The sequence below is a fragment of the Lathyrus oleraceus genome, unplaced genomic scaffold (genome assembly GCF_024323335.1).
Source record: "Lathyrus oleraceus cultivar Zhongwan6 unplaced genomic scaffold, CAAS_Psat_ZW6_1.0 chrUn0079, whole genome shotgun sequence".
Classification (NCBI taxonomy): domain Eukaryota; kingdom Viridiplantae; phylum Streptophyta; class Magnoliopsida; order Fabales; family Fabaceae; genus Lathyrus; species Lathyrus oleraceus.
In genome coordinates, this window is record NW_026112470.1 from 59,745 (window position 1) to 85,388 (window position 25,644).

A 25,644-nucleotide genomic window follows, 5' to 3' on the forward strand; every position below is an offset into this window, starting at 1 on the left:
TTAAGTGAATCTAAATATTTACTAAAGTGTGGGTACCGATTAAAGTTGCATGTTTCTTCTTTAAATATCACGGGTTTTAACCATTTAGTAATATTTTCATACGCCACATGAAGATTCTACGTGAAGCTGTGTATGTGCTGGAATTGTTATCAGAATATGATGAAGCTGGTTCGTGTAGGAAACTTGAGACTAATAAAGCATAAATGCCGCTTGCCACTTTGATTATTATATCAATTTGTTAAAAGTGAAAATAATAGGGTTTGCTAGGTTCTCATATTGCGACAATTATTTCATAAATATTTAAATTTCTTGATTTACTGTTTTTTAATTTTTTGTATAAACAAATTATTGTATTAATATTGATTACTAAGAGTACTTAATTCAAATACAATAGTAGAGAAAAAAATCAAAAATCAATTATCCTCGAAAAGTTAAATAAGATCGAATGGGATCAAGATGTCAAACTTTCACATCAAAACCTAAAGGTCCAATCGATTTTCTATAATCCAACCCTCCTAAATTCTTGACTAACAATTGGTTACTTCCTTATGGCCCCCCTTAAAGAGAGTCTCGTTCCTAGCTAACCAAATAGCCCAAGCTACTCTCAACCAAGTGGGAGTCTCCTTTTTTTTTATGATCTTCCCGATCAAGCAATTATAAAAAACTAGCAAGTGGGACAACAAATCTACCTAAGAAGGCAATTGGCATCAATCAATCCAATTCAACATAATGACCCAAACACTAACAACTACATGGCAAAACAAGAACAAATGGTCAAGAGATTTCGCTTGGCCGGGGCAAAGGGGTCAAACGAGGTTATGAAAACCAGAAAAGACCCCACTTTTAGCCAATTCATCTCTTTTAGGCAGCGCCCCGAAGAAAATTTTATTTTGAACGTTTGAACCTTCCCAGCCGTTATTACCGTTTTTCTTGAAAAGGTATGACTTTTCGTTTTCAGTTTTCGTTCTCCTATAAAAGGGGGAAATCTGGCCTCGGTTTAGGGTTACACACAAAAACCATTCTACGTTCCAGAATCTTTCTTTTGCCAGAAACATTCTTTCTTCAAGAATTATCCCCACAAAGATTTCGTGAACCCAGGCATAAATAGGGTCGAAATACTTTGTTCGGAAAGTGAACGAACACGATTCTTCGAAGATTATCCAGGATTATCAATTAATTATCTAACATTTTTTTTAGTTATTTTGATATAGAAGAAGACAACTTAGTAAATTTTTATTTATATAGTTAACCGTGTCTCTTCTAGAATGATACATATCAAGCGTCTAGCTTCAATTTATAAGATAATAGGTGTTAAGATATTTTCTAACTAATGAACACTTTTATAGTTTAAAGAGACATAATCTCTTTAAACAAATTATTTCTCAAATAGAGAATCTCACTACACTTAGACACGGTGGTAATTAAGTTCTCAAACATGAGAAACTTGAACATTCCTAACACGTTTGTTGACAACTCTATTCTTAGGAACATTAATAGTGAGCACATCATTATCCATATAAGCCTTAACATGATCAACCTTAGAGTTTTCAGGCAAAGTAAGACGCTGAACAAAATGACCACTAGCAACCTCAATACGGTGCCATCCACCACTTTGTTCTTCCATTTCGACACTCTTCTCACAAATGATACATAGCATTCTGTCATCATCAACTTCAACTCTCACGTCGCTTCGTTTCATCCCCGGAAGATGTGCTTTGAAAACATGAGCTTCAGGGGTTTCTTTCCACTCTATGTCAATGGTGTCGACAATTGGTGATGGCTCGTGGAAATTTGGTGGTAGTGTTATATGGGGTGTGTGGGTTTGAGAAACTTCATAACCATGGGTTTGGTGTGATGGGTGGTTGTTCCTTGATTGGTGATGATGATGATGATGATCTTGTGGTGATTTTGATCTTCTTCGACCAAAGATACTATTGGAAAAGAGTGACATTTTCTTTACGGTGAATTGGATGTGTTGATAGTTGATAGTGCTTGTGTACAATGTGAAGGAAGAAGCACTTATTTAAAGGGAAAAAAATAGGATTAATGTAATTTTGCTAGCAAATTTTGGATGGTTATTATTTAGAGCATCGTGAGATAGGACAATTCCATAGAGAGAATCCACTTTAATTTCCACTAAGTGGAACAATCACAAATCAATTGATTCTAAATGTCAGTTTTGTACATATCTAATTAAATTGCTTTTACTTAAAAATGAAAAATAATTCGTACTAACTTGAACATGATAAAATCATGTTTTAAGTGAATCTAAATATTTACTAAAGTGTGGGTACCGATTAAAGTTGCATGTTTCTTCTTTAAATATCACGGGTTTTAACCATTTAGTAATATTTTCATACGCCACATGAAGATTCTACGTGAAGCTGTGTATGTGCTGGAATTGTTATCAGAATATGATGAAGCTGGTTCGTGTAGGAAACTTGAGACTAATAAAGCATAAATGCCGCTTGCCACTTTGATTATTATATCAATTTGTTAAAAGTGAAAATAATAGGGTTTGCTAGGTTCTCATATTGCGACAATTATTTCATAAATATTTAAATTTCTTGATTTACTGTTTTTTAATTTTTTGTATAAACAAATTATTGTATTAATATTGATTACTAAGAGTACTTAATTCAAATACAATAGTAGAGAAAAAAATCAAAAATCAATTATCCTCGAAAAGTTAAATAAGATCGAATGGGATCAAGATGTCAAACTTTCACATCAAAACCTAAAGGTCCAATCGATTTTCTATAATCCAACCCTCCTAAATTCTTGACTAACAATTGGTTACTTCCTTATGGCCCCCCTTAAAGAGAGTCTCGTTCCTAGCTAACCAAATAGCCCAAGCTACTCTCAACCAAGTGGGAGTCTCCTTTTTTTTTATGATCTTCCCGATCAAGCAATTATAAAAAACTAGCAAGTGGGACAACAAATCTACCTAAGAAGGCAATTGGCATCAATCAATCCAATTCAACATAATGACCCAAACACTAACAACTACATGGCAAAACAAGAACAAATGGTCAAGAGATTTCGCTTGGCCGGGGCAAAGGGGTCAAACGAGGTTATGAAAACCAGAAAAGACCCCACTTTTAGCCAATTCATCTCTTTTAGGCAGCGCCCCGAAGAAAATTTTATTTTGAACGTTTGAACCTTCCCAGCCGTTATTACCGTTTTTCTTGAAAAGGTATGACTTTTCGTTTTCAGTTTTCGTTCTCCTATAAAAGGGGGAAATCTGGCCTCGGTTTAGGGTTACACACAAAAACCATTCTACGTTCCAGAATCTTTCTTTTGCCAGAAACATTCTTTCTTCAAGAATTATCCCCACAAAGATTTCGTGAACCCAGGCATAAATAGGGTCGAAATACTTTGTTCGGAAAGTGAACGAACACGATTCTTCGAAGATTATCCAGGATTATCAATTAATTATCTAACATTTTTTTTAGTTATTTTGATATAGAAGAAGACAACTTAGTAAATTTTTATTTATATAGTTAACCGTGTCTCTTCTAGAATGATACATATCAAGCGTCTAGCTTCAATTTATAAGATAATAGGTGTTAAGATATTTTCTAACTAATGAACACTTTTATAGTTTAAAGAGACATAATCTCTTTAAACAAATTATTTCTCAAATAGAGAATCTCACTACACTTAGACACGGTGGTAATTAAGTTCTCAAACATGAGAAACTTGAACATTCCTAACACGTTTGTTGACAACTCTATTCTTAGGAACATTAATAGTGAGCACATCATTATCCATATAAGCCTTAACATGATCAACCTTAGAGTTTTCAGGCAAAGTAAGACGCTGAACAAAATGACCACTAGCAACCTCAATACGGTGCCATCCACCACTTTGTTCTTCCATTTCGACACTCTTCTCACAAATGATACATAGCATTCTGTCATCATCAACTTCAACTCTCACGTCGCTTCGTTTCATCCCCGGAAGATGTGCTTTGAAAACATGAGCTTCAGGGGTTTCTTTCCACTCTATGTCAATGGTGTCGACAATTGGTGATGGCTCGTGGAAATTTGGTGGTAGTGTTATATGGGGTGTGTGGGTTTGAGAAACTTCATAACCATGGGTTTGGTGTGATGGGTGGTTGTTCCTTGATTGGTGATGATGATGATGATGATCTTGTGGTGATTTTGATCTTCTTCGACCAAAGATACTATTGGAAAAGAGTGACATTTTCTTTACGGTGAATTGGATGTGTTGATAGTTGATAGTGCTTGTGTACAATGTGAAGGAAGAAGCACTTATTTAAAGGGAAAAAAATAGGATTAATGTAATTTTGCTAGCAAATTTTGGATGGTTATTATTTAGAGCATCGTGAGATAGGACAATTCCATAGAGAGAATCCACTTTAATTTCCACTAAGTGGAACAATCACAAATCAATTGATTCTAAATGTCAGTTTTGTACATATCTAATTAAATTGCTTTTACTTAAAAATGAAAAATAATTCGTACTAACTTGAACATGATAAAATCATGTTTTAAGTGAATCTAAATATTTACTAAAGTGTGGGTACCGATTAAAGTTGCATGTTTCTTCTTTAAATATCACGGGTTTTAACCATTTAGTAATATTTTCATACGCCACATGAAGATTCTACGTGAAGCTGTGTATGTGCTGGAATTGTTATCAGAATATGATGAAGCTGGTTCGTGTAGGAAACTTGAGACTAATAAAGCATAAATGCCGCTTGCCACTTTGATTATTATATCAATTTGTTAAAAGTGAAAATAATAGGGTTTGCTAGGTTCTCATATTGCGACAATTATTTCATAAATATTTAAATTTCTTGATTTACTGTTTTTTAATTTTTTGTATAAACAAATTATTGTATTAATATTGATTACTAAGAGTACTTAATTCAAATACAATAGTAGAGAAAAAAATCAAAAATCAATTATCCTCGAAAAGTTAAATAAGATCGAATGGGATCAAGATGTCAAACTTTCACATCAAAACCTAAAGGTCCAATCGATTTTCTATAATCCAACCCTCCTAAATTCTTGACTAACAATTGGTTACTTCCTTATGGCCCCCCTTAAAGAGAGTCTCGTTCCTAGCTAACCAAATAGCCCAAGCTACTCTCAACCAAGTGGGAGTCTCCTTTTTTTTTATGATCTTCCCGATCAAGCAATTATAAAAAACTAGCAAGTGGGACAACAAATCTACCTAAGAAGGCAATTGGCATCAATCAATCCAATTCAACATAATGACCCAAACACTAACAACTACATGGCAAAACAAGAACAAATGGTCAAGAGATTTCGCTTGGCCGGGGCAAAGGGGTCAAACGAGGTTATGAAAACCAGAAAAGACCCCACTTTTAGCCAATTCATCTCTTTTAGGCAGCGCCCCGAAGAAAATTTTATTTTGAACGTTTGAACCTTCCCAGCCGTTATTACCGTTTTTCTTGAAAAGGTATGACTTTTCGTTTTCAGTTTTCGTTCTCCTATAAAAGGGGGAAATCTGGCCTCGGTTTAGGGTTACACACAAAAACCATTCTACGTTCCAGAATCTTTCTTTTGCCAGAAACATTCTTTCTTCAAGAATTATCCCCACAAAGATTTCGTGAACCCAGGCATAAATAGGGTCGAAATACTTTGTTCGGAAAGTGAACGAACACGATTCTTCGAAGATTATCCAGGATTATCAATTAATTATCTAACATTTTTTTTAGTTATTTTGATATAGAAGAAGACAACTTAGTAAATTTTTATTTATATAGTTAACCGTGTCTCTTCTAGAATGATACATATCAAGCGTCTAGCTTCAATTTATAAGATAATAGGTGTTAAGATATTTTCTAACTAATGAACACTTTTATAGTTTAAAGAGACATAATCTCTTTAAACAAATTATTTCTCAAATAGAGAATCTCACTACACTTAGACACGGTGGTAATTAAGTTCTCAAACATGAGAAACTTGAACATTCCTAACACGTTTGTTGACAACTCTATTCTTAGGAACATTAATAGTGAGCACATCATTATCCATATAAGCCTTAACATGATCAACCTTAGAGTTTTCAGGCAAAGTAAGACGCTGAACAAAATGACCACTAGCAACCTCAATACGGTGCCATCCACCACTTTGTTCTTCCATTTCGACACTCTTCTCACAAATGATACATAGCATTCTGTCATCATCAACTTCAACTCTCACGTCGCTTCGTTTCATCCCCGGAAGATGTGCTTTGAAAACATGAGCTTCAGGGGTTTCTTTCCACTCTATGTCAATGGTGTCGACAATTGGTGATGGCTCGTGGAAATTTGGTGGTAGTGTTATATGGGGTGTGTGGGTTTGAGAAACTTCATAACCATGGGTTTGGTGTGATGGGTGGTTGTTCCTTGATTGGTGATGATGATGATGATGATCTTGTGGTGATTTTGATCTTCTTCGACCAAAGATACTATTGGAAAAGAGTGACATTTTCTTTACGGTGAATTGGATGTGTTGATAGTTGATAGTGCTTGTGTACAATGTGAAGGAAGAAGCACTTATTTAAAGGGAAAAAAATAGGATTAATGTAATTTTGCTAGCAAATTTTGGATGGTTATTATTTAGAGCATCGTGAGATAGGACAATTCCATAGAGAGAATCCACTTTAATTTCCACTAAGTGGAACAATCACAAATCAATTGATTCTAAATGTCAGTTTTGTACATATCTAATTAAATTGCTTTTACTTAAAAATGAAAAATAATTCGTACTAACTTGAACATGATAAAATCATGTTTTAAGTGAATCTAAATATTTACTAAAGTGTGGGTACCGATTAAAGTTGCATGTTTCTTCTTTAAATATCACGGGTTTTAACCATTTAGTAATATTTTCATACGCCACATGAAGATTCTACGTGAAGCTGTGTATGTGCTGGAATTGTTATCAGAATATGATGAAGCTGGTTCGTGTAGGAAACTTGAGACTAATAAAGCATAAATGCCGCTTGCCACTTTGATTATTATATCAATTTGTTAAAAGTGAAAATAATAGGGTTTGCTAGGTTCTCATATTGCGACAATTATTTCATAAATATTTAAATTTCTTGATTTACTGTTTTTTAATTTTTTGTATAAACAAATTATTGTATTAATATTGATTACTAAGAGTACTTAATTCAAATACAATAGTAGAGAAAAAAATCAAAAATCAATTATCCTCGAAAAGTTAAATAAGATCGAATGGGATCAAGATGTCAAACTTTCACATCAAAACCTAAAGGTCCAATCGATTTTCTATAATCCAACCCTCCTAAATTCTTGACTAACAATTGGTTACTTCCTTATGGCCCCCCTTAAAGAGAGTCTCGTTCCTAGCTAACCAAATAGCCCAAGCTACTCTCAACCAAGTGGGAGTCTCCTTTTTTTTTATGATCTTCCCGATCAAGCAATTATAAAAAACTAGCAAGTGGGACAACAAATCTACCTAAGAAGGCAATTGGCATCAATCAATCCAATTCAACATAATGACCCAAACACTAACAACTACATGGCAAAACAAGAACAAATGGTCAAGAGATTTCGCTTGGCCGGGGCAAAGGGGTCAAACGAGGTTATGAAAACCAGAAAAGACCCCACTTTTAGCCAATTCATCTCTTTTAGGCAGCGCCCCGAAGAAAATTTTATTTTGAACGTTTGAACCTTCCCAGCCGTTATTACCGTTTTTCTTGAAAAGGTATGACTTTTCGTTTTCAGTTTTCGTTCTCCTATAAAAGGGGGAAATCTGGCCTCGGTTTAGGGTTACACACAAAAACCATTCTACGTTCCAGAATCTTTCTTTTGCCAGAAACATTCTTTCTTCAAGAATTATCCCCACAAAGATTTCGTGAACCCAGGCATAAATAGGGTCGAAATACTTTGTTCGGAAAGTGAACGAACACGATTCTTCGAAGATTATCCAGGATTATCAATTAATTATCTAACATTTTTTTTAGTTATTTTGATATAGAAGAAGACAACTTAGTAAATTTTTATTTATATAGTTAACCGTGTCTCTTCTAGAATGATACATATCAAGCGTCTAGCTTCAATTTATAAGATAATAGGTGTTAAGATATTTTCTAACTAATGAACACTTTTATAGTTTAAAGAGACATAATCTCTTTAAACAAATTATTTCTCAAATAGAGAATCTCACTACACTTAGACACGGTGGTAATTAAGTTCTCAAACATGAGAAACTTGAACATTCCTAACACGTTTGTTGACAACTCTATTCTTAGGAACATTAATAGTGAGCACATCATTATCCATATAAGCCTTAACATGATCAACCTTAGAGTTTTCAGGCAAAGTAAGACGCTGAACAAAATGACCACTAGCAACCTCAATACGGTGCCATCCACCACTTTGTTCTTCCATTTCGACACTCTTCTCACAAATGATACATAGCATTCTGTCATCATCAACTTCAACTCTCACGTCGCTTCGTTTCATCCCCGGAAGATGTGCTTTGAAAACATGAGCTTCAGGGGTTTCTTTCCACTCTATGTCAATGGTGTCGACAATTGGTGATGGCTCGTGGAAATTTGGTGGTAGTGTTATATGGGGTGTGTGGGTTTGAGAAACTTCATAACCATGGGTTTGGTGTGATGGGTGGTTGTTCCTTGATTGGTGATGATGATGATGATGATCTTGTGGTGATTTTGATCTTCTTCGACCAAAGATACTATTGGAAAAGAGTGACATTTTCTTTACGGTGAATTGGATGTGTTGATAGTTGATAGTGCTTGTGTACAATGTGAAGGAAGAAGCACTTATTTAAAGGGAAAAAAATAGGATTAATGTAATTTTGCTAGCAAATTTTGGATGGTTATTATTTAGAGCATCGTGAGATAGGACAATTCCATAGAGAGAATCCACTTTAATTTCCACTAAGTGGAACAATCACAAATCAATTGATTCTAAATGTCAGTTTTGTACATATCTAATTAAATTGCTTTTACTTAAAAATGAAAAATAATTCGTACTAACTTGAACATGATAAAATCATGTTTTAAGTGAATCTAAATATTTACTAAAGTGTGGGTACCGATTAAAGTTGCATGTTTCTTCTTTAAATATCACGGGTTTTAACCATTTAGTAATATTTTCATACGCCACATGAAGATTCTACGTGAAGCTGTGTATGTGCTGGAATTGTTATCAGAATATGATGAAGCTGGTTCGTGTAGGAAACTTGAGACTAATAAAGCATAAATGCCGCTTGCCACTTTGATTATTATATCAATTTGTTAAAAGTGAAAATAATAGGGTTTGCTAGGTTCTCATATTGCGACAATTATTTCATAAATATTTAAATTTCTTGATTTACTGTTTTTTAATTTTTTGTATAAACAAATTATTGTATTAATATTGATTACTAAGAGTACTTAATTCAAATACAATAGTAGAGAAAAAAATCAAAAATCAATTATCCTCGAAAAGTTAAATAAGATCGAATGGGATCAAGATGTCAAACTTTCACATCAAAACCTAAAGGTCCAATCGATTTTCTATAATCCAACCCTCCTAAATTCTTGACTAACAATTGGTTACTTCCTTATGGCCCCCCTTAAAGAGAGTCTCGTTCCTAGCTAACCAAATAGCCCAAGCTACTCTCAACCAAGTGGGAGTCTCCTTTTTTTTTATGATCTTCCCGATCAAGCAATTATAAAAAACTAGCAAGTGGGACAACAAATCTACCTAAGAAGGCAATTGGCATCAATCAATCCAATTCAACATAATGACCCAAACACTAACAACTACATGGCAAAACAAGAACAAATGGTCAAGAGATTTCGCTTGGCCGGGGCAAAGGGGTCAAACGAGGTTATGAAAACCAGAAAAGACCCCACTTTTAGCCAATTCATCTCTTTTAGGCAGCGCCCCGAAGAAAATTTTATTTTGAACGTTTGAACCTTCCCAGCCGTTATTACCGTTTTTCTTGAAAAGGTATGACTTTTCGTTTTCAGTTTTCGTTCTCCTATAAAAGGGGGAAATCTGGCCTCGGTTTAGGGTTACACACAAAAACCATTCTACGTTCCAGAATCTTTCTTTTGCCAGAAACATTCTTTCTTCAAGAATTATCCCCACAAAGATTTCGTGAACCCAGGCATAAATAGGGTCGAAATACTTTGTTCGGAAAGTGAACGAACACGATTCTTCGAAGATTATCCAGGATTATCAATTAATTATCTAACATTTTTTTTAGTTATTTTGATATAGAAGAAGACAACTTAGTAAATTTTTATTTATATAGTTAACCGTGTCTCTTCTAGAATGATACATATCAAGCGTCTAGCTTCAATTTATAAGATAATAGGTGTTAAGATATTTTCTAACTAATGAACACTTTTATAGTTTAAAGAGACATAATCTCTTTAAACAAATTATTTCTCAAATAGAGAATCTCACTACACTTAGACACGGTGGTAATTAAGTTCTCAAACATGAGAAACTTGAACATTCCTAACACGTTTGTTGACAACTCTATTCTTAGGAACATTAATAGTGAGCACATCATTATCCATATAAGCCTTAACATGATCAACCTTAGAGTTTTCAGGCAAAGTAAGACGCTGAACAAAATGACCACTAGCAACCTCAATACGGTGCCATCCACCACTTTGTTCTTCCATTTCGACACTCTTCTCACAAATGATACATAGCATTCTGTCATCATCAACTTCAACTCTCACGTCGCTTCGTTTCATCCCCGGAAGATGTGCTTTGAAAACATGAGCTTCAGGGGTTTCTTTCCACTCTATGTCAATGGTGTCGACAATTGGTGATGGCTCGTGGAAATTTGGTGGTAGTGTTATATGGGGTGTGTGGGTTTGAGAAACTTCATAACCATGGGTTTGGTGTGATGGGTGGTTGTTCCTTGATTGGTGATGATGATGATGATGATCTTGTGGTGATTTTGATCTTCTTCGACCAAAGATACTATTGGAAAAGAGTGACATTTTCTTTACGGTGAATTGGATGTGTTGATAGTTGATAGTGCTTGTGTACAATGTGAAGGAAGAAGCACTTATTTAAAGGGAAAAAAATAGGATTAATGTAATTTTGCTAGCAAATTTTGGATGGTTATTATTTAGAGCATCGTGAGATAGGACAATTCCATAGAGAGAATCCACTTTAATTTCCACTAAGTGGAACAATCACAAATCAATTGATTCTAAATGTCAGTTTTGTACATATCTAATTAAATTGCTTTTACTTAAAAATGAAAAATAATTCGTACTAACTTGAACATGATAAAATCATGTTTTAAGTGAATCTAAATATTTACTAAAGTGTGGGTACCGATTAAAGTTGCATGTTTCTTCTTTAAATATCACGGGTTTTAACCATTTAGTAATATTTTCATACGCCACATGAAGATTCTACGTGAAGCTGTGTATGTGCTGGAATTGTTATCAGAATATGATGAAGCTGGTTCGTGTAGGAAACTTGAGACTAATAAAGCATAAATGCCGCTTGCCACTTTGATTATTATATCAATTTGTTAAAAGTGAAAATAATAGGGTTTGCTAGGTTCTCATATTGCGACAATTATTTCATAAATATTTAAATTTCTTGATTTACTGTTTTTTAATTTTTTGTATAAACAAATTATTGTATTAATATTGATTACTAAGAGTACTTAATTCAAATACAATAGTAGAGAAAAAAATCAAAAATCAATTATCCTCGAAAAGTTAAATAAGATCGAATGGGATCAAGATGTCAAACTTTCACATCAAAACCTAAAGGTCCAATCGATTTTCTATAATCCAACCCTCCTAAATTCTTGACTAACAATTGGTTACTTCCTTATGGCCCCCCTTAAAGAGAGTCTCGTTCCTAGCTAACCAAATAGCCCAAGCTACTCTCAACCAAGTGGGAGTCTCCTTTTTTTTTATGATCTTCCCGATCAAGCAATTATAAAAAACTAGCAAGTGGGACAACAAATCTACCTAAGAAGGCAATTGGCATCAATCAATCCAATTCAACATAATGACCCAAACACTAACAACTACATGGCAAAACAAGAACAAATGGTCAAGAGATTTCGCTTGGCCGGGGCAAAGGGGTCAAACGAGGTTATGAAAACCAGAAAAGACCCCACTTTTAGCCAATTCATCTCTTTTAGGCAGCGCCCCGAAGAAAATTTTATTTTGAACGTTTGAACCTTCCCAGCCGTTATTACCGTTTTTCTTGAAAAGGTATGACTTTTCGTTTTCAGTTTTCGTTCTCCTATAAAAGGGGGAAATCTGGCCTCGGTTTAGGGTTACACACAAAAACCATTCTACGTTCCAGAATCTTTCTTTTGCCAGAAACATTCTTTCTTCAAGAATTATCCCCACAAAGATTTCGTGAACCCAGGCATAAATAGGGTCGAAATACTTTGTTCGGAAAGTGAACGAACACGATTCTTCGAAGATTATCCAGGATTATCAATTAATTATCTAACATTTTTTTTAGTTATTTTGATATAGAAGAAGACAACTTAGTAAATTTTTATTTATATAGTTAACCGTGTCTCTTCTAGAATGATACATATCAAGCGTCTAGCTTCAATTTATAAGATAATAGGTGTTAAGATATTTTCTAACTAATGAACACTTTTATAGTTTAAAGAGACATAATCTCTTTAAACAAATTATTTCTCAAATAGAGAATCTCACTACACTTAGACACGGTGGTAATTAAGTTCTCAAACATGAGAAACTTGAACATTCCTAACACGTTTGTTGACAACTCTATTCTTAGGAACATTAATAGTGAGCACATCATTATCCATATAAGCCTTAACATGATCAACCTTAGAGTTTTCAGGCAAAGTAAGACGCTGAACAAAATGACCACTAGCAACCTCAATACGGTGCCATCCACCACTTTGTTCTTCCATTTCGACACTCTTCTCACAAATGATACATAGCATTCTGTCATCATCAACTTCAACTCTCACGTCGCTTCGTTTCATCCCCGGAAGATGTGCTTTGAAAACATGAGCTTCAGGGGTTTCTTTCCACTCTATGTCAATGGTGTCGACAATTGGTGATGGCTCGTGGAAATTTGGTGGTAGTGTTATATGGGGTGTGTGGGTTTGAGAAACTTCATAACCATGGGTTTGGTGTGATGGGTGGTTGTTCCTTGATTGGTGATGATGATGATGATGATCTTGTGGTGATTTTGATCTTCTTCGACCAAAGATACTATTGGAAAAGAGTGACATTTTCTTTACGGTGAATTGGATGTGTTGATAGTTGATAGTGCTTGTGTACAATGTGAAGGAAGAAGCACTTATTTAAAGGGAAAAAAATAGGATTAATGTAATTTTGCTAGCAAATTTTGGATGGTTATTATTTAGAGCATCGTGAGATAGGACAATTCCATAGAGAGAATCCACTTTAATTTCCACTAAGTGGAACAATCACAAATCAATTGATTCTAAATGTCAGTTTTGTACATATCTAATTAAATTGCTTTTACTTAAAAATGAAAAATAATTCGTACTAACTTGAACATGATAAAATCATGTTTTAAGTGAATCTAAATATTTACTAAAGTGTGGGTACCGATTAAAGTTGCATGTTTCTTCTTTAAATATCACGGGTTTTAACCATTTAGTAATATTTTCATACGCCACATGAAGATTCTACGTGAAGCTGTGTATGTGCTGGAATTGTTATCAGAATATGATGAAGCTGGTTCGTGTAGGAAACTTGAGACTAATAAAGCATAAATGCCGCTTGCCACTTTGATTATTATATCAATTTGTTAAAAGTGAAAATAATAGGGTTTGCTAGGTTCTCATATTGCGACAATTATTTCATAAATATTTAAATTTCTTGATTTACTGTTTTTTAATTTTTTGTATAAACAAATTATTGTATTAATATTGATTACTAAGAGTACTTAATTCAAATACAATAGTAGAGAAAAAAATCAAAAATCAATTATCCTCGAAAAGTTAAATAAGATCGAATGGGATCAAGATGTCAAACTTTCACATCAAAACCTAAAGGTCCAATCGATTTTCTATAATCCAACCCTCCTAAATTCTTGACTAACAATTGGTTACTTCCTTATGGCCCCCCTTAAAGAGAGTCTCGTTCCTAGCTAACCAAATAGCCCAAGCTACTCTCAACCAAGTGGGAGTCTCCTTTTTTTTTATGATCTTCCCGATCAAGCAATTATAAAAAACTAGCAAGTGGGACAACAAATCTACCTAAGAAGGCAATTGGCATCAATCAATCCAATTCAACATAATGACCCAAACACTAACAACTACATGGCAAAACAAGAACAAATGGTCAAGAGATTTCGCTTGGCCGGGGCAAAGGGGTCAAACGAGGTTATGAAAACCAGAAAAGACCCCACTTTTAGCCAATTCATCTCTTTTAGGCAGCGCCCCGAAGAAAATTTTATTTTGAACGTTTGAACCTTCCCAGCCGTTATTACCGTTTTTCTTGAAAAGGTATGACTTTTCGTTTTCAGTTTTCGTTCTCCTATAAAAGGGGGAAATCTGGCCTCGGTTTAGGGTTACACACAAAAACCATTCTACGTTCCAGAATCTTTCTTTTGCCAGAAACATTCTTTCTTCAAGAATTATCCCCACAAAGATTTCGTGAACCCAGGCATAAATAGGGTCGAAATACTTTGTTCGGAAAGTGAACGAACACGATTCTTCGAAGATTATCCAGGATTATCAATTAATTATCTAACATTTTTTTTAGTTATTTTGATATAGAAGAAGACAACTTAGTAAATTTTTATTTATATAGTTAACCGTGTCTCTTCTAGAATGATACATATCAAGCGTCTAGCTTCAATTTATAAGATAATAGGTGTTAAGATATTTTCTAACTAATGAACACTTTTATAGTTTAAAGAGACATAATCTCTTTAAACAAATTATTTCTCAAATAGAGAATCTCACTACACTTAGACACGGTGGTAATTAAGTTCTCAAACATGAGAAACTTGAACATTCCTAACACGTTTGTTGACAACTCTATTCTTAGGAACATTAATAGTGAGCACATCATTATCCATATAAGCCTTAACATGATCAACCTTAGAGTTTTCAGGCAAAGTAAGACGCTGAACAAAATGACCACTAGCAACCTCAATACGGTGCCATCCACCACTTTGTTCTTCCATTTCGACACTCTTCTCACAAATGATACATAGCATTCTGTCATCATCAACTTCAACTCTCACGTCGCTTCGTTTCATCCCCGGAAGATGTGCTTTGAAAACATGAGCTTCAGGGGTTTCTTTCCACTCTATGTCAATGGTGTCGACAATTGGTGATGGCTCGTGGAAATTTGGTGGTAGTGTTATATGGGGTGTGTGGGTTTGAGAAACTTCATAACCATGGGTTTGGTGTGATGGGTGGTTGTTCCTTGATTGGTGATGATGATGATGATGATCTTGTGGTGATTTTGATCTTCTTCGACCAAAGATACTATTGGAAAAGAGTGACATTTTCTTTACGGTGAATTGGATGTGTTGATAGTTGATAGTGCTTGTGTACAATGTGAAGGAAGAAGCACTTATTTAAAGGGAAAAAAATAGGATTAATGTAATTTTGCTAGCAAATTTTGGATGGTTATTATTTAGAGCATCGTGAGATAGGACAATTCCATAGAGAGAATCCACTTTAATTTCCACTAAGTGGAACAATCACAAATCAATTGATTCTAAATGTCAGTTTTGTACATATCTAATTAAATTGCTTTTACTTAAAAATGAAAAATAATTCGTACTAACTTGAACATGATAAAATCATGTTTTAAGTGAATCTAAATATTTACTAAAGTGTGGGTACCGATTAAAGTTGCATGTTTCTTCTTTAAATATCACGGGTTTTAACCATTTAGTAATATTTTCATACGCCACATGAAGATTCTACGTGAAGCTGTGTATGTGCTGGAATTGTTATCAGAATATGATGAAGCTGGTTCGTGTAGGAAACTTGAGACTAATAAAGCATAAATGCCGCTTGCCACTTTGATTATTATATCAATTTGTTAAAAGTGAAAATAATAGGGTTTGCTAGGTTCTCATATTGCGACAATTATTTCATAAATATTTAAATTTCTTGATTTACTGTTTTTTAATTTTTTGTATAAACAAATTATTGTATTAATATTGATTACTAAGAGTACTTAATTCAAATACAATAGTAGAGAAAAAAATCAAAAATCAATTATCCTCGAAAAGTTAAATAAGATCGAATGGGATCAAGATGTCAAACTTTCACATCAAAACCTAAAGGTCCAATCGATTTTCTATAATCCAACCCTCCTAAATTCTTGACTAACAATTGGTTACTTCCTTATGGCCCCCCTTAAAGAGAGTCTCGTTCCTAGCTAACCAAATAGCCCAAGCTACTCTCAACCAAGTGGGAGTCTCCTTTTTTTTTATGATCTTCCCGATCAAGCAATTATAAAAAACTAGCAAGTGGGACAACAAATCTACCTAAGAAGGCAATTGGCATCAATCAATCCAATTCAACATAATGACCCAAACACTAACAACTACATGGCAAAACAAGAACAAATGGTCAAGAGATTTCGCTTGGCCGGGGCAAAGGGGTCAAACGAGGTTATGAAAACCAGAAAAGACCCCACTTTTAGCCAATTCATCTCTTTTAGGCAGCGCCCCGAAGAAAATTTTATTTTGAACGTTTGAACCTTCCCAGCCGTTATTACCGTTTTTCTTGAAAAGGTATGACTTTTCGTTTTCAGTTTTCGTTCTCCTATAAAAGGGGGAAATCTGGCCTCGGTTTAGGGTTACACACAAAAACCATTCTACGTTCCAGAATCTTTCTTTTGCCAGAAACATTCTTTCTTCAAGAATTATCCCCACAAAGATTTCGTGAACCCAGGCATAAATAGGGTCGAAATACTTTGTTCGGAAAGTGAACGAACACGATTCTTCGAAGATTATCCAGGATTATCAATTAATTATCTAACATTTTTTTTAGTTATTTTGATATAGAAGAAGACAACTTAGTAAATTTTTATTTATATAGTTAACCGTGTCTCTTCTAGAATGATACATATCAAGCGTCTAGCTTCAATTTATAAGATAATAGGTGTTAAGATATTTTCTAACTAATGAACACTTTTATAGTTTAAAGAGACATAATCTCTTTAAACAAATTATTTCTCAAATAGAGAATCTCACTACACTTAGACACGGTGGTAATTAAGTTCTCAAACATGAGAAACTTGAACATTCCTAACACGTTTGTTGACAACTCTATTCTTAGGAACATTAATAGTGAGCACATCATTATCCATATAAGCCTTAACATGATCAACCTTAGAGTTTTCAGGCAAAGTAAGACGCTGAACAAAATGACCACTAGCAACCTCAATACGGTGCCATCCACCACTTTGTTCTTCCATTTCGACACTCTTCTCACAAATGATACATAGCATTCTGTCATCATCAACTTCAACTCTCACGTCGCTTCGTTTCATCCCCGGAAGATGTGCTTTGAAAACATGAGCTTCAGGGGTTTCTTTCCACTCTATGTCAATGGTGTCGACAATTGGTGATGGCTCGTGGAAATTTGGTGGTAGTGTTATATGGGGTGTGTGGGTTTGAGAAACTTCATAACCATGGGTTTGGTGTGATGGGTGGTTGTTCCTTGATTGGTGATGATGATGATGATGATCTTGTGGTGATTTTGATCTTCTTCGACCAAAGATACTATTGGAAAAGAGTGACATTTTCTTTACGGTGAATTGGATGTGTTGATAGTTGATAGTGCTTGTGTACAATGTGAAGGAAGAAGCACTTATTTAAAGGGAAAAAAATAGGATTAATGTAATTTTGCTAGCAAATTTTGGATGGTTATTATTTAGAGCATCGTGAGATAGGACAATTCCATAGAGAGAATCCACTTTAATTTCCACTAAGTGGAACAATCACAAATCAATTGATTCTAAATGTCAGTTTTGTACATATCTAATTAAATTGCTTTTACTTAAAAATGAAAAATAATTCGTACTAACTTGAACATGATAAAATCATGTTTTAAGTGAATCTAAATATTTACTAAAGTGTGGGTACCGATTAAAGTTGCATGTTTCTTCTTTAAATATCACGGGTTTTAACCATTTAGTAATATTTTCATACGCCACATGAAGATTCTACGTGAAGCTGTGTATGTGCTGGAATTGTTATCAGAATATGATGAAGCTGGTTCGTGTAGGAAACTTGAGACTAATAAAGCATAAATGCCGCTTGCCACTTTGATTATTATATCAATTTGTTAAAAGTGAAAATAATAGGGTTTGCTAGGTTCTCATATTGCGACAATTATTTCATAAATATTTAAATTTCTTGATTTACTGTTTTTTAATTTTTTGTATAAACAAATTATTGTATTAATATTGATTACTAAGAGTACTTAATTCAAATACAATAGTAGAGAAAAAAATCAAAAATCAATTATCCTCGAAAAGTTAAATAAGATCGAATGGGATCAAGATGTCAAACTTTCACATCAAAACCTAAAGGTCCAATCGATTTTCTATAATCCAACCCTCCTAAATTCTTGACTAACAATTGGTTACTTCCTTATGGCCCCCCTTAAAGAGAGTCTCGTTCCTAGCTAACCAAATAGCCCAAGCTACTCTCAACCAAGTGGGAGTCTCCTTTTTTTTTATGATCTTCCCGATCAAGCAATTATAAAAAACTAGCAAGTGGGACAACAAATCTACCTAAGAAGGCAATTGGCATCAATCAATCCAATTCAACATAATGACCCAAACACTAACAACTACATGGCAAAACAAGAACAAATGGTCAAGAGATTTCGCTTGGCCGGGGCAAAGGGGTCAAACGAGGTTATGAAAACCAGAAAAGACCCCACTTTTAGCCAATTCATCTCTTTTAGGCAGCGCCCCGAAGAAAATTTTATTTTGAACGTTTGAACCTTCCCAGCCGTTATTACCGTTTTTCTTGAAAAGGTATGACTTTTCGTTTTCAGTTTTCGTTCTCCTATAAAAGGGGGAAATCTGGCCTCGGTTTAGGGTTACACACAAAAACCATTCTACGTTCCAGAATCTTTCTTTTGCCAGAAACATTCTTTCTTCAAGAATTATCCCCACAAAGATTTCGTGAACCCAGGCATAAATAGGGTCGAAATACTTTGTTCGGAAAGTGAACGAACACGATTCTTCGAAGATTATCCAGGATTATCAATTAATTATCTAACATTTTTTTTAGTTATTTTGATATAGAAGAAGACAACTTAGTAAATTTTTATTTATATAGTTAACCGTGTCTCTTCTAGAATGATACATATCAAGCGTCTAGCTTCAATTTATAAGATAATAGGTGTTAAGATATTTTCTAACTAATGAACACTTTTATAGTTTAAAGAGACATAATCTCTTTAAACAAATTATTTCTCAAATAGAGAATCTCACTACACTTAGACACGGTGGTAATTAAGTTCTCAAACATGAGAAACTTGAACATTCCTAACACGTTTGTTGACAACTCTATTCTTAGGAACATTAATAGTGAGCACATCATTATCCATATAAGCCTTAACATGATCAACCTTAGAGTTTTCAGGCAAAGTAAGACGCTGAACAAAATGACCACTAGCAACCTCAATACGGTGCCATCCACCACTTTGTTCTTCCATTTCGACACTCTTCTCACAAATGATACATAGCATTCTGTCATCATCAACTTCAACTCTCACGTCGCTTCGTTTCATCCCCGGAAGATGTGCTTTGAAAACATGAGCTTCAGGGGTTTCTTTCCACTCTATGTCAATGGTGTCGACAATTGGTGATGGCTCGTGGAAATTTGGTGGTAGTGTTATATGGGGTGTGTGGGTTTGAGAAACTTCATAACCATGGGTTTGGTGTGATGGGTGGTTGTTCCTTGATTGGTGATGATGATGATGATGATCTTGTGGTGATTTTGATCTTCTTCGACCAAAGATACTATTGGAAAAGAGTGACATTTTCTTTACGGTGAATTGGATGTGTTGATAGTTGATAGTGCTTGTGTACAATGTGAAGGAAGAAGCACTTATTTAAAGGGAAAAAAATAGGATTAATGTAATTTTGCTAGCAAATTTTGGATGGTTATTATTTAGAGCATCGTGAGATAGGACAATTCCATAGAGAGAATCCACTTTAATTTCCACTAAGTGGAACAATCACAAATCAATTGATTCTAAATGTCAGTTTTGTACATATCTAATTAAATTGCTTTTACTTAAAAATGAAAAATAATTCGTACTAACTTGAACATGATAAAATCATGTTTTAAGTGAATCTAAATATTTACTAAAGTGTGGGTACCGATTAAAGTTGCATGTTTCTTCTTTAAATATCACGGGTTTTAACCATTTAGTAATATTTTCATACGCCACATGAAGATTCTACGTGAAGCTGTGTATGTGCTGGAATTGTTATCAGAATATGATGAAGCTGGTTCGTGTAGGAAACTTGAGACTAATAAAGCATAAATGCCGCTTGCCACTTTGATTATTATATCAATTTGTTAAAAGTGAAAATAATAGGGTTTGCTAGGTTCTCATATTGCGACAATTATTTCATAAATATTTAAATTTCTTGATTTACTGTTTTTTAATTTTTTGTATAAACAAATTATTGTATTAATATTGATTACTAAGAGTACTTAATTCAAATACAATAGTAGAGAAAAAAATCAAAAATCAATTATCCTCGAAAAGTTAAATAAGATCGAATGGGATCAAGATGTCAAACTTTCACATCAAAACCTAAAGGTCCAATCGATTTTCTATAATCCAACCCTCCTAAATTCTTGACTAACAATTGGTTACTTCCTTATGGCCCCCCTTAAAGAGAGTCTCGTTCCTAGCTAACCAAATAGCCCAAGCTACTCTCAACCAAGTGGGAGTCTCCTTTTTTTTTATGATCTTCCCGATCAAGCAATTATAAAAAACTAGCAAGTGGGACAACAAATCTACCTAAGAAGGCAATTGGCATCAATCAATCCAATTCAACATAATGACCCAAACACTAACAACTACATGGCAAAACAAGAACAAATGGTCAAGAGATTTCGCTTGGCCGGGGCAAAGGGGTCAAACGAGGTTATGAAAACCAGAAAAGACCCCACTTTTAGCCAATTCATCTCTTTTAGGCAGCGCCCCGAAGAAAATTTTATTTTGAACGTTTGAACCTTCCCAGCCGTTATTACCGTTTTTCTTGAAAAGGTATGACTTTTCGTTTTCAGTTTTCGTTCTCCTATAAAAGGGGGAAATCTGGCCTCGGTTTAGGGTTACACACAAAAACCATTCTACGTTCCAGAATCTTTCTTTTGCCAGAAACATTCTTTCTTCAAGAATTATCCCCACAAAGATTTCGTGAACCCAGGCATAAATAGGGTCGAAATACTTTGTTCGGAAAGTGAACGAACACGATTCTTCGAAGATTATCCAGGATTATCAATTAATTATCTAACATTTTTTTTAGTTATTTTGATATAGAAGAAGACAACTTAGTAAATTTTTATTTATATAGTTAACCGTGTCTCTTCTAGAATGATACATATCAAGCGTCTAGCTTCAATTTATAAGATAATAGGTGTTAAGATATTTTCTAACTAATGAACACTTTTATAGTTTAAAGAGACATAATCTCTTTAAACAAATTATTTCTCAAATAGAGAATCTCACTACACTTAGACACGGTGGTAATTAAGTTCTCAAACATGAGAAACTTGAACATTCCTAACACGTTTGTTGACAACTCTATTCTTAGGAACATTAATAGTGAGCACATCATTATCCATATAAGCCTTAACATGATCAACCTTAGAGTTTTCAGGCAAAGTAAGACGCTGAACAAAATGACCACTAGCAACCTCAATACGGTGCCATCCACCACTTTGTTCTTCCATTTCGACACTCTTCTCACAAATGATACATAGCATTCTGTCATCATCAACTTCAACTCTCACGTCGCTTCGTTTCATCCCCGGAAGATGTGCTTTGAAAACATGAGCTTCAGGGGTTTCTTTCCACTCTATGTCAATGGTGTCGACAATTGGTGATGGCTCGTGGAAATTTGGTGGTAGTGTTATATGGGGTGTGTGGGTTTGAGAAACTTCATAACCATGGGTTTGGTGTGATGGGTGGTTGTTCCTTGATTGGTGATGATGATGATGATGATCTTGTGGTGATTTTGATCTTCTTCGACCAAAGATACTATTGGAAAAGAGTGACATTTTCTTTACGGTGAATTGGATGTGTTGATAGTTGATAGTGCTTGTGTACAATGTGAAGGAAGAAGCACTTATTTAAAGGGAAAAAAATAGGATTAATGTAATTTTGCTAGCAAATTTTGGATGGTTATTATTTAGAGCATCGTGAGATAGGACAATTCCATAGAGAGAATCCACTTTAATTTCCACTAAGTGGAACAATCACAAATCAATTGATTCTAAATGTCAGTTTTGTACATATCTAATTAAATTGCTTTTACTTAAAAATGAAAAATAATTCGTACTAACTTGAACATGATAAAATCATGTTTTAAGTGAATCTAAATATTTACTAAAGTGTGGGTACCGATTAAAGTTGCATGTTTCTTCTTTAAATATCACGGGTTTTAACCATTTAGTAATATTTTCATACGCCACATGAAGATTCTACGTGAAGCTGTGTATGTGCTGGAATTGTTATCAGAATATGATGAAGCTGGTTCGTGTAGGAAACTTGAGACTAATAAAGCATAAATGCCGCTTGCCACTTTGATTATTATATCAATTTGTTAAAAGTGAAAATAATAGGGTTTGCTAGGTTCTCATATTGCGACAATTATTTCATAAATATTTAAATTTCTTGATTTACTGTTTTTTAATTTTTTGTATAAACAAATTATTGTATTAATATTGATTACTAAGAGTACTTAATTCAAATACAATAGTAGAGAAAAAAATCAAAAATCAATTATCCTCGAAAAGTTAAATAAGATCGAATGGGATCAAGATGTCAAACTTTCACATCAAAACCTAAAGGTCCAATCGATTTTCTATAATCCAACCCTCCTAAATTCTTGACTAACAATTGGTTACTTCCTTATGGCCCCCCTTAAAGAGAGTCTCGTTCCTAGCTAACCAAATAGCCCAAGCTACTCTCAACCAAGTGGGAGTCTCCTTTTTTTTTATGATCTTCCCGATCAAGCAATTATAAAAAACTAGCAAGTGGGACAACAAATCTACCTAAGAAGGCAATTGGCATCAATCAATCCAATTCAACATAATGACCCAAACACTAACAACTACATGGCAAAACAAGAACAAATGGTCAAGAGATTTCGCTTGGCCGGGGCAAAGGGGTCAAACGAGGTTATGAAAACCAGAAAAGACCCCACTTTTAGCCAATTCATCTCTTTTAGGCAGCGCCCCGAAGAAAATTTTATTTTGAACGTTTGAACCTTCCCAGCCGTTATTACCGTTTTTCTTGAAAAGGTATGACTTTTCGTTTTCAGTTTTCGTTCTCCTATAAAAGGGGGAAATCTGGCCTCGGTTTAGGGTTACACACAAAAACCATTCTACGTTCCAGAATCTTTCTTTTGCCAGAAACATTCTTTCTTCAAGAATTATCCCCACAAAGATTTCGTGAACCCAGGCATAAATAGGGTCGAAATACTTTGTTCGGAAAGTGAACGAACACGATTCTTCGAAGATTATCCAGGATTATCAATTAATTATCTAACATTTTTTTTAGTTATTTTGATATAGAAGAAGACAACTTAGTAAATTTTTATTTATATAGTTAACCGTGTCTCTTCTAGAATGATACATATCAAGCGTCTAGCTTCAATTTATAAGATAATAGGTGTTAAGATATTTTCTAACTAATGAACACTTTTATAGTTTAAAGAGACATAATCTCTTTAAACAAATTATTTCTCAAATAGAGAATCTCACTACACTTAGACACGGTGGTAATTAAGTTCTCAAACATGAGAAACTTGAACATTCCTAACACGTTTGTTGACAACTCTATTCTTAGGAACATTAATAGTGAGCACATCATTATCCATATAAGCCTTAACATGATCAACCTTAGAGTTTTCAGGCAAAGTAAGACGCTGAACAAAATGACCACTAGCAACCTCAATACGGTGCCATCCACCACTTTGTTCTTCCATTTCGACACTCTTCTCACAAATGATACATAGCATTCTGTCATCATCAACTTCAACTCTCACGTCGCTTCGTTTCATCCCCGGAAGATGTGCTTTGAAAACATGAGCTTCAGGGGTTTCTTTCCACTCTATGTCAATGGTGTCGACAATTGGTGATGGCTCGTGGAAATTTGGTGGTAGTGTTATATGGGGTGTGTGGGTTTGAGAAACTTCATAACCATGGGTTTGGTGTGATGGGTGGTTGTTCCTTGATTGGTGATGATGATGATGATGATCTTGTGGTGATTTTGATCTTCTTCGACCAAAGATACTATTGGAAAAGAGTGACATTTTCTTTACGGTGAATTGGATGTGTTGATAGTTGATAGTGCTTGTGTACAATGTGAAGGAAGAAGCACTTATTTAAAGGGAAAAAAATAGGATTAATGTAATTTTGCTAGCAAATTTTGGATGGTTATTATTTAGAGCATCGTGAGATAGGACAATTCCATAGAGAGAATCCACTTTAATTTCCACTAAGTGGAACAATCACAAATCAATTGATTCTAAATGTCAGTTTTGTACATATCTAATTAAATTGCTTTTACTTAAAAATGAAAAATAATTCGTACTAACTTGAACATGATAAAATCATGTTTTAAGTGAATCTAAATATTTACTAAAGTGTGGGTACCGATTAAAGTTGCATGTTTCTTCTTTAAATATCACGGGTTTTAACCATTTAGTAATATTTTCATACGCCACATGAAGATTCTACGTGAAGCTGTGTATGTGCTGGAATTGTTATCAGAATATGATGAAGCTGGTTCGTGTAGGAAACTTGAGACTAATAAAGCATAAATGCCGCTTGCCACTTTGATTATTATATCAATTTGTTAAAAGTGAAAATAATAGGGTTTGCTAGGTTCTCATATTGCGACAATTATTTCATAAATATTTAAATTTCTTGATTTACTGTTTTTTAATTTTTTGTATAAACAAATTATTGTATTAATATTGATTACTAAGAGTACTTAATTCAAATACAATAGTAGAGAAAAAAATCAAAAATCAATTATCCTCGAAAAGTTAAATAAGATCGAATGGGATCAAGATGTCAAACTTTCACATCAAAACCTAAAGGTCCAATCGATTTTCTATAATCCAACCCTCCTAAATTCTTGACTAACAATTGGTTACTTCCTTATGGCCCCCCTTAAAGAGAGTCTCGTTCCTAGCTAACCAAATAGCCCAAGCTACTCTCAACCAAGTGGGAGTCTCCTTTTTTTTTATGATCTTCCCGATCAAGCAATTATAAAAAACTAGCAAGTGGGACAACAAATCTACCTAAGAAGGCAATTGGCATCAATCAATCCAATTCAACATAATGACCCAAACACTAACAACTACATGGCAAAACAAGAACAAATGGTCAAGAGATTTCGCTTGGCCGGGGCAAAGGGG

At 34.3% G+C, this 25,644-nt stretch overlaps 11 protein-coding genes across 11 annotated transcripts; all 11 read right to left on the reverse strand.

The window, feature by feature from the left end:
- Positions 1–1,214: 1,214 nt before the first annotated feature.
- LOC127112330 (18.1 kDa class I heat shock protein-like) lies at positions 1,215–2,010 on the reverse strand. Its single transcript, XM_051046305.1, has one exon. It carries the CDS (start codon positions 1,949–1,951, stop codon positions 1,430–1,432), a length of 522 nt encoding a protein of 173 aa, XP_050902262.1. The 5' UTR covers positions 1,952–2,010; the 3' UTR covers positions 1,215–1,429.
- A 1,462-nt stretch (positions 2,011–3,472) lies between these two features.
- Positions 3,473–4,268, reverse strand: LOC127112329 (18.1 kDa class I heat shock protein-like). Its single transcript, XM_051046304.1, has one exon. The coding sequence runs from the start codon at positions 4,207–4,209 to the stop codon at positions 3,688–3,690; it is 522 nt and encodes a 173-aa protein (XP_050902261.1). The 5' UTR covers positions 4,210–4,268; the 3' UTR covers positions 3,473–3,687.
- Positions 4,269–5,730: 1,462 nt separating this feature from the next.
- Positions 5,731–6,526, reverse strand: LOC127112331 (18.1 kDa class I heat shock protein-like). Its single transcript, XM_051046306.1, has one exon. The coding sequence runs from the start codon at positions 6,465–6,467 to the stop codon at positions 5,946–5,948; it is 522 nt and encodes a 173-aa protein (XP_050902263.1). The 5' UTR covers positions 6,468–6,526; the 3' UTR covers positions 5,731–5,945.
- Positions 6,527–7,988: 1,462 nt separating this feature from the next.
- LOC127112332 (18.1 kDa class I heat shock protein-like) lies at positions 7,989–8,784 on the reverse strand. Its single transcript, XM_051046307.1, has one exon. The coding sequence runs from the start codon at positions 8,723–8,725 to the stop codon at positions 8,204–8,206; it is 522 nt and encodes a 173-aa protein (XP_050902264.1). The 5' UTR covers positions 8,726–8,784; the 3' UTR covers positions 7,989–8,203.
- A 1,462-nt stretch (positions 8,785–10,246) lies between these two features.
- LOC127112341 (18.1 kDa class I heat shock protein-like) lies at positions 10,247–11,042 on the reverse strand. Its single transcript, XM_051046316.1, has one exon. It carries the CDS (start codon positions 10,981–10,983, stop codon positions 10,462–10,464), a length of 522 nt encoding a protein of 173 aa, XP_050902273.1. The 5' UTR covers positions 10,984–11,042; the 3' UTR covers positions 10,247–10,461.
- Positions 11,043–12,504: 1,462 nt separating this feature from the next.
- Positions 12,505–13,300, reverse strand: LOC127112345 (18.1 kDa class I heat shock protein-like). Its single transcript, XM_051046320.1, has one exon. The coding sequence runs from the start codon at positions 13,239–13,241 to the stop codon at positions 12,720–12,722; it is 522 nt and encodes a 173-aa protein (XP_050902277.1). The 5' UTR covers positions 13,242–13,300; the 3' UTR covers positions 12,505–12,719.
- A 1,462-nt stretch (positions 13,301–14,762) lies between these two features.
- LOC127112347 (18.1 kDa class I heat shock protein-like) lies at positions 14,763–15,558 on the reverse strand. Its single transcript, XM_051046322.1, has one exon. It carries the CDS (start codon positions 15,497–15,499, stop codon positions 14,978–14,980), a length of 522 nt encoding a protein of 173 aa, XP_050902279.1. The 5' UTR covers positions 15,500–15,558; the 3' UTR covers positions 14,763–14,977.
- Positions 15,559–17,020: 1,462 nt separating this feature from the next.
- LOC127112343 (18.1 kDa class I heat shock protein-like) lies at positions 17,021–17,816 on the reverse strand. The gene has a single exon (XM_051046318.1). It carries the CDS (start codon positions 17,755–17,757, stop codon positions 17,236–17,238), a length of 522 nt encoding a protein of 173 aa, XP_050902275.1. The 5' UTR covers positions 17,758–17,816; the 3' UTR covers positions 17,021–17,235.
- A 1,462-nt stretch (positions 17,817–19,278) lies between these two features.
- Positions 19,279–20,074, reverse strand: LOC127112339 (18.1 kDa class I heat shock protein-like). The gene has a single exon (XM_051046313.1). It carries the CDS (start codon positions 20,013–20,015, stop codon positions 19,494–19,496), a length of 522 nt encoding a protein of 173 aa, XP_050902270.1. The 5' UTR covers positions 20,016–20,074; the 3' UTR covers positions 19,279–19,493.
- Positions 20,075–21,536: 1,462 nt separating this feature from the next.
- LOC127112340 (18.1 kDa class I heat shock protein-like) lies at positions 21,537–22,332 on the reverse strand. The gene has a single exon (XM_051046314.1). It carries the CDS (start codon positions 22,271–22,273, stop codon positions 21,752–21,754), a length of 522 nt encoding a protein of 173 aa, XP_050902271.1. The 5' UTR covers positions 22,274–22,332; the 3' UTR covers positions 21,537–21,751.
- Positions 22,333–23,794: 1,462 nt separating this feature from the next.
- On the reverse strand, positions 23,795–24,590 carry LOC127112344 (18.1 kDa class I heat shock protein-like). The gene has a single exon (XM_051046319.1). It carries the CDS (start codon positions 24,529–24,531, stop codon positions 24,010–24,012), a length of 522 nt encoding a protein of 173 aa, XP_050902276.1. The 5' UTR covers positions 24,532–24,590; the 3' UTR covers positions 23,795–24,009.
- Positions 24,591–25,644: the final 1,054 nt, after the last annotated feature.